At 42.0% G+C, this 7,861-nt stretch overlaps 2 protein-coding genes across 2 annotated transcripts in view; one reads left to right on the forward strand and one right to left on the reverse strand.

Annotated features, from left to right (window-relative positions):
* LOC102866256 overlaps positions 1–266 on the reverse strand; it is a 49,933-nt gene extending 49,667 nt beyond the window's left edge. The window contains exon 1 of the mRNA XM_006895231.1: positions 211–266. Within this exon, the coding sequence (XP_006895293.1) occupies positions 211–266 (56 nt within the window). The remainder of the gene's footprint in view (positions 1–210) is intronic.
* LOC102872745 (UPF0764 protein C16orf89-like) overlaps positions 1–7,861 on the forward strand; it is a 104,942-nt gene that overhangs the window by 76,951 nt on the left and 20,130 nt on the right. Inside the window, exon 6 of the mRNA XM_006895243.1 lies at positions 1,027–1,162. Within this exon, the coding sequence (XP_006895305.1) occupies positions 1,027–1,162 (136 nt within the window). The remainder of the gene's footprint in view (positions 1–1,026; positions 1,163–7,861) is intronic.

Genomic DNA, 7,861 nt, shown 5'->3' on the forward strand with positions numbered 1-7,861 from the left:
AGCTCCCATAAAAATGACTTAAAAGTTTTAAGACTTTGTAGAATTTCTCTTCTATCCTACAGAATTGTTGTAGAGAATCAACTTGATGTCAGGGGGCTGAGGAGGGGAGTTACCAGTACATGATCATACTCAGAGGGGTTGTAGGTACAAGTGGGAAGCTCCATGACTTCTGATTCCTTTTAATGACTCACAGCATTTTTTTTCTCTTACAGTGAAGGCCCCGAGTCTTGCACATACTCAGATGTCTGCAGGCAGTTGATGACCATGCCTGCCAACTCACACGACCAGAGACTCCATCAGCTGATGTACTTCCTTTTCTCCATAATGGTGAGTATAACTGGCCAAGGTGTATGGGAAAACAAGACGGGTACGAAGGACTGCTAAGCAGTAAGCATCCTTAATGATTCAGTTATGGGAGTGACCAAAAGTCTCGCGAGAATCTACTTACTTCTGAGGGGGGCAAGACTTGTCCCATGTCCTGTGGCGATGTTTTCAGGATGAGTTAGCACCTGGAAAAAGATAACATGCTTAGTGAAAAATAAGACCAGTAAAAAAAGATAAGTACTTTGAATGAGATGGACTGATAGCGGCTAAGGATTGAAGTTTCAATAATTTCATCTCTTTTTCAGTGTAAGCATAATGCTTCATTAACAGCTCATCAGGGCTGATGACAGGGGATGATAGAACTTTGTAAATAGACCTTACTCAAGTCCTGTCCTCCTGGCATCACTGGAGATGTGCTGTCCCTGACTCAGAATGCTTACCCAGCTGGTCAAGATCAAGTGGGTAGGGCATAGTGGGGTCAGCACTTGAACTCAACTCTCTCTCACTCAGAGGAGTTTGATAGTGACAATTTCCAAACAAGGTGGGAGTGGAGGTGCAGATAAAGTCTGTAAAATAGGGTGAAGGCCTGCCCGGTTCAGCCACTTGGTGGACCGCCTGAGAATGCAGATCCTTCCCAGGAGCGGTGGTCGCCGTTGTCTGCCGTTGGTGCTGACTGCCTTGTCTCTGGGGTTTGTCCTCCAGATTGGATGCACAGAGGGGATGTTCGAAAAAACTGAAGACTACATGAACCTCTTCTGCTCCAACTTGATGGGCATCAATGCAAAAATTGAAACTGGAAAATACCAGTACTCCTTCCGTGACACATTTTTAGAAAACAGTAAGTCCCTCACTTCTTGTTCAAAGCAGGTAGCAGAGTCTTTGATTTGGAAATGAGTGTCTACACACTCTAGCATTCACATGACAGCACATGTGCACATGCATTGAGGAGACATATATGTAAATGTGAACATGTAAAACCACAGATAGTCATGTATGGGTGCACACAGGCGGACACAGTTCGAAATATGCTCTTGGACACACGCAGCTGTGTATGTCTATACACACACACACACACACACACACACACATAAAGAATTTTTGTCTATAGCAAGTGAAAATACCTGGATTTAAATTCCACATAAAGATCAGCACTTATTTCAGTAAAAATGTTTTCCAGTATCACATGCAGTAGATTTATAGAGTGGAGACTTGCTTTGGTTTTCAGGCCTCACAGTTTTCCGGCTTCCCCAGGGTTCAATTTTACTGCTTTTCAACCAGTTGATTTAATGGAAAACATTTGTGGTTTCCACTTTTGACAGGCCTTTATCACAATCCTGGATTTCTTAGGTTTTATTGTAGTAAAAAGGGGCTCTAGAAATTCCAAGATAACTGAATGTGTTCCATATTTTATCGGCTATCACTAAGAGGTGTTTCCTGCCTCCCAAACTCTTCCAGTTATTGAACACTGGACAAACTAATGGAACAAAGTAGACTGAAAGACTCAGGCATGAAGCCAGAAGGGAAGCCTTGGGTTTTACACTAGGTAAAATGGCCAGTTCAGAGAAATGATACTTTAAAATGTTGTTTAAAATACCGTTTTTAAAACATTGGCTCTTAAGACTATACTTTCAAGGATCATGTCTATTTTAAATACTGGATTTTGTAAGAACAGTTCAGTATTAGTATGTTGTATAAACTTTTTATTTTTAAAATTTTTATTTTTTATAGGTATGTGGACAAAATTCATATACATTGTGTTTAACACTATCCTTTCTTTACATTGTATTTCATACAATCATTCCCATTCATTATGTTTTGTAAAATCAGTCACCATTGAACTATGCCCTCCATTACCCTCTCTTCAGATTCATGCTGTATCTTTCCCATTTCCTTCACCCTCTCCCTCCACCCATCAAACTGTGCAAACCCTTGCTCTTCTCCCTACCCATCCTCACCCCTCTGCTCCCATACCTTCCCCCACTTGACCCCGTTACACATTTTATTAGCCATGAACTGTTTTTAATAGAATTATATTCTTGGCTTGATGTTCAGATCACTTTCCTGTCTGCAGCTCTTGAACATCCTTGGCCTAGGCCATAAACAAGAGGCAGAGCTCAAATCCAGGAGCCTCTGTGGTGAGGGTGGAGCCGTGGGTGCTTCTTCCAGCTAGTTTTTCATGTGTCATTTTCTGGGCTGACAGGATCCTTTTGGAAGAGGCAGATGATGGGTTTTAGTGGAGGTGATCTGCCTAGGGGGCAGGCCTAGCAGAAATACCCCTTCTCTTTGTTTCAGTCATGCTGTGTGGAACTGGTGGATTCGTTGATTTTTACAAATCCCAGTGGTTTGTGAATATCCTCCGCTGGCAGAAGGCAGATGGATGCTTCAGCACAGCTTGTAAGTGATGACTGAGGGAAGAATGGGACATAAGGATGGATTGCACATTCTAGACAAAGTGAGGCAGGGATCTTGTGTGATGGGTGCAGGGGAGACTGTGAAGTATGTATGTACACCTGCACAAACGAAGGTGGGAGGAACTGGGGCTTCACACAGCACAGAGGGGCACAGTGGAGTGCTGTGTTGTTGAACACTCTCATCAGCTCTCGTATTAAGGACCCTACACACAAAAGATCAACCAATGCCAGGTCTCACACCATCCTCACACCCTCTCACTGCTTAAGCCCATTGTTGCTCTCATTATGACAACACATCTCATTGAATTGCTTCGTTTCTGCCACTGACGGTCCACCTTTCTAATCATCATTTCCTGTTGTAGAGATTGGTCCCTCCTGATATCATGTCAAAATATCCACAGCAGAGTCTCACTTTTCCTTTTTTCTAAGGGGCACTAAGACTGCTCTTCTTCCTAGAAAGACTTGTTCCTTCTGTTGGCTGTCCGTGGGGATATCCAGTGTTCTTGGACAACACACTGTTCAAAGGCATCAAGTCTTTTTCAGTCTTTCTGATTCACTGTACAGCTTCTACACATGTTGAAGCTTCCACATATACTGATTATAGATTCAAAGAGACAAATTTTTTTTATAATGTCAAACTTTCTTTTACATTGAGCTGTAATAAACAGTGAAAGGTAGAGTATTTATGTCTTTGAAACTTCCAGAACATTTGTGTGATTTGCCTTATGGTGATCAGTGATACATGGCGGTGGTCTGGAAAGAGTCCTCAATATGTTGGAGGTACACCTGTTCCAGTGGCCACCCTCCCACCATCATAGTAACGCATAAGCAAACGCAGTACATTACCCCTGACAGAGGGGTGGTAGAAATCATTTGTGGACTGGGCATAGGATTCCATGTGAAGAGGCTGCAATGAAGATGATTCCCCAAAGGAAAGAGTCAGTTGCAATCAACAATCCCAGCACCTGAAGGACCCTGGAAAGGGAGTCCATGTGAGGCACCAGCAGAAGTCATACAGTTTCTGAAAACTGGCTGCAATAATTGTTGAAACACACTAGAGAATGGTGTGCAATAAAGGGCTATGACTGGTGCCCCAGCATTCACTAAATTGTGTCATTCTCTCTCCAGATGATTCCTCTGTCCATGGCACTTCTCGGGCAAGTGCAGTTCTGGGTGGCTTCCTATATGTCCTGGAAAAGTACCCACAGGTCTATGAAAATCTTATGCCCGGTATATGGAGACAATTGCCAAGTTTAAAGCTCCTTTGAGAAAGATGGATCCAGCCCTGCCAACTGAAAGGAGATACAGCCTTTCAATTCTTTCCCCTTCAATCTTGGGTACTCTTAGAGCTCAATTCTAGAAATAAACAATCTAAATACATCATCTTATATTGTTGATGTTAACAGGGAAGGTGGGAGTCTGTTGAGTCAAGGTGATTGACTCTCCTTTCTGTTCTTGGCTGCACCTCCTCTGGGAGTCCACAGCTTCACTGCGTGCCCAGCTGACACAAAACATCCTGGGAATGAGTCTACCTAGCAAAAAGTGAACTGCATCACTGGTGACCAAAAAGTCCTCCAAAACATAATAGGAAATACAATCTTTTAATTTCAAATAATTATTCACATTGCAAATCAGTAACTCTGTGACATCTTCCTTGGCATGGAAACTCACAATCTCGTCCACATCTTCTTCTGTACCCATGAGGACATCTGTCTTGGAGCCTGTCTTGCCTAGATGAATAGATGCAGAGTGAGGATAAGTTGTCACTCAGTTCTTGAATCTCAGTCCTTGACACAGGCTTGGGCAATCTCTGGGATTTTGTTTTGAATCTTCCAAGACATTTAATGCAAGTTAAGTAACCAGTTACTTAGTTGAAATCTACTTAATTTTTACTCATGGCTACTATGTATATTAGAAAAACTTTATCGACAATGACTGATTTTCCAGCTGCCCAACACCTGGTCATCGTCCTGAGGTGGCTTTAGGTCGAGAAATATCTTTGTCCTCTCACTTAGCGTCCAATAATTCCAGCCACAAGCACTGTCTCAGGATTACAGCTGAGACCCAGTGCCTGAAGTCTCAAAGGGTTTCTGTTGATAAGTTAATGATTGCACTTAAAAACTTTACCACAAAGTGACAGAAACTAATTTCTATTTACATAATAATTGCATACTAAATGGAAAACTCTATAAAATCATTATGGCATTACAGGTAGTTTTAATATCACTTGGGAAGTGGGAGGGTGGCCTCTTTGTTTAAAGGGTAGATTCTGTATCCATAGTGCCTAAGACTAAATCCCATCTCCCCTGCTCTCTACCTCTTTGATTGTGGACATTTAACGTCTCTGTGCCTTTGTTTCCTCATCAGTGAAATGAGGATAATAATAGTTCCTACCTCAATAATAGGGTCTCTCTTGGGTGATGTAGACAGTCAAGTGCTTGACTGTTAGTTAAAAGTTTGGTGGTTTAGTCATAAGTAGAGAAAAATCTGAAAAGCAGGCCTGGGCATCCATTTCTTATCCAGGTCACATCTTTGAAAACCCAAGGAGTAGTTCTTCTCTGACCCACATGGATTATCACGGTTCCCTATCAACTTGAGGACATTAAAACACAAAAGAAACAAACTCTGTTTTTATTGAGGGATTCAGATTAATTTCTGATTCTATAGGACAGGACATGGTTGTGTGCCATTAAGTCTGATCCATACTTGACCCTCCAGCGGATTTTCAGAGGCAGTAAATCTCACAGGAGGAGATTGCCTATCCTGGTGGATTCTAACTGCGATTGCCTATCCTAGTGGATTCTAACTGCGTTCCAGCACAACTTCTTAAAACAAGCCTTCCAGAGAACTACCTAACAAAGCTTCTGAGGCTGGAATCTTAGTGAAGCAGTATTCTAGAACGTTCTCCCTTGGAACAAGTATGGTACAGACCTTTTAGTTAGTGGCCTTATGCATACCTCACTGCATCACCAGGGCCCCCTACTAAACAAAGGATTCTTTTTTCATAGATTGGAGTAAACAAAGGATTCTTTTCCCCCCTAGATTGGAGTCCAATTTTTATATTCTTTATGAGAGTAAATCCTTGTTAACACTAATCAGTAAGTGAATCTGGAATATGGCTCCAGAAGAAATTCCTGAAATACTAAACCAGACACAGAATTAGACAGGATTTTACACTCTTGTACACAGGGTAGCTGTACGTTTGAGCCAGTTCAGTGGCACCCAAGAACACAAATGACACAACAATTTTAAGTTCTAAGTAAGACAGTAAGATATAATTGTACTGAATTATAACACAAGGCAGAACTGAATTCATGTGCCATTAATACTATTATGTCAAATTCTAACCCACTCTTAACAGATAAGTCTAATTGGCACCCCGGTGGTACAGGGGTTCATGGTCTCATTTTTTTTTATTGTTTTCTTCAGTTTTACTTTACTGATCCTCACACACAGATCCTGTGATTTTACAAATTGAAGCTTCCTGGCAACACTGCCTTCAACAAGTCTGTCTGGTTCATTTCTCAAACAGCACTTGCTCACTTTGTAGTCTCATCTTTAGGACAGGAAGAAAATCTTCCTTTTTCATGTATAGGATCAGAGAAAAGAGGAAGACCTTGAGTGGGATGCACTGACCCAGTGGTTGCTACAGTGAGCTTAAACATAACAATAGTTGTGAGGCCGGCACAGGACCAGGACTTGTGTTATCCTGCGGCACGCAGGGTCATTATGATTCCAACCTTCTCAACGTCCCTTTCAAACAACCACACTAACTGAACCCGCCAGCTGCTCCTCACGATAAAGACTTGATGATCTGCTTCCATCATTATTAAAATCTAGGAAACCCAGGGGGGAAGTTCTGTCAAGTGTGGAGCATGGGGAGCATCGCGATGAGAGGGTGCTGACTCAGTGGCACCGTGTAAATAAATGGCGGGATGGAGTTCCTGAGGGGACAGATGTGGATGATGTTTAGGTGCTGACTGCAGGTTGGGAGAGGAACATTAATCAGAGGTGCCTTGGAAGAAATGCCAGGGAATCTGCTTACACGACAGCACCACTCAGAACTCTACTGAGCGTGGTTCAACTCTGACATGTTTGACATCACTCTGAGTCACAGTTAAGTCAACAGAAATTGGTTTAAAAATGGCAGAGCACTTATGTGTTCTACACACCAGAGAAACATACTCCTTTCTGGGTTTTTTTTTTTATTCCTTTCTGGGTTTATATTTCAAACCTCAGAAAGGAGAAGGAACAGTAATTGCTACACAGGTGCATCTTGCAGTAATGGAGAGAAAATAGTGATTCTGGTAGTCTGAAAACCTGACACACAGGTTTGCATACTGACCTGAATCTTAAGGGTTCAGAAAAGAAATACTGTAAAAACAAACAGAAAGCCCATACATGTTGTCATCAGTTCCACTGGGACTCATAGAAGTCCTATAGGTGAGCATAGAGCTGCCCAGAAGGTTTCAGGCTGTAATCTTGGAAACCCACTGCCCCATCTTTATCCTATAGAATCGTTGCTGTGTTTGAACAACTGGTCTTTTGATTATTCAAATGTTTCAATCACAGATAATAAATACCAAACCAAAACACTGCCCTAGAGTCAACTCCAATTCATGGTTACCCTGTAGCACAGACTGGATTTGTACATTAGTTGTAAATTTGTACTAGATTGTAAATCTTTACCAAAGGAGAGACTGCCTTGTCTTTATCCAACAGAGTACCTGATGGTTTAGGCCAGCTTTTGAGCATCAGTAAACATTGCACAACCAGGGCTCCTATAGAGGCCATGCTCTTGTTGTTGGCTACCCTCAAATCAACTCCAGCTCACAGAGACTCTATAAAAAGAGAACAATCAGTGCCCCATTCTACACTATTCTTAAAATCCCTACTGTACATATCCCATGCCTGCAGTGATAGGATGATTTAAAGAAAAGAAGCAGAAATAATGAAATGAACAAGAAATAAGGACTTAGATGCTGTGTTACTGGTAACAAAATCCGATTGTTGTAGTTATTATGTGCCCTCGAGTCACTTGCGACTTATAGTGACCCTATGTACAACAGCCATAAACTCTGCTCTGTCCTGTGCCAATAGCACTGTCTCCGACACTCCCATCCCAA

Source organism: Elephantulus edwardii, unplaced genomic scaffold, assembly GCF_000299155.1.
Source record: "Elephantulus edwardii isolate Elephantulus edwardi_28Jun2011 unplaced genomic scaffold, EleEdw1.0 scaffold00162, whole genome shotgun sequence".
In the NCBI taxonomy this organism is placed as follows: domain Eukaryota; kingdom Metazoa; phylum Chordata; class Mammalia; order Macroscelidea; family Macroscelididae; genus Elephantulus; species Elephantulus edwardii.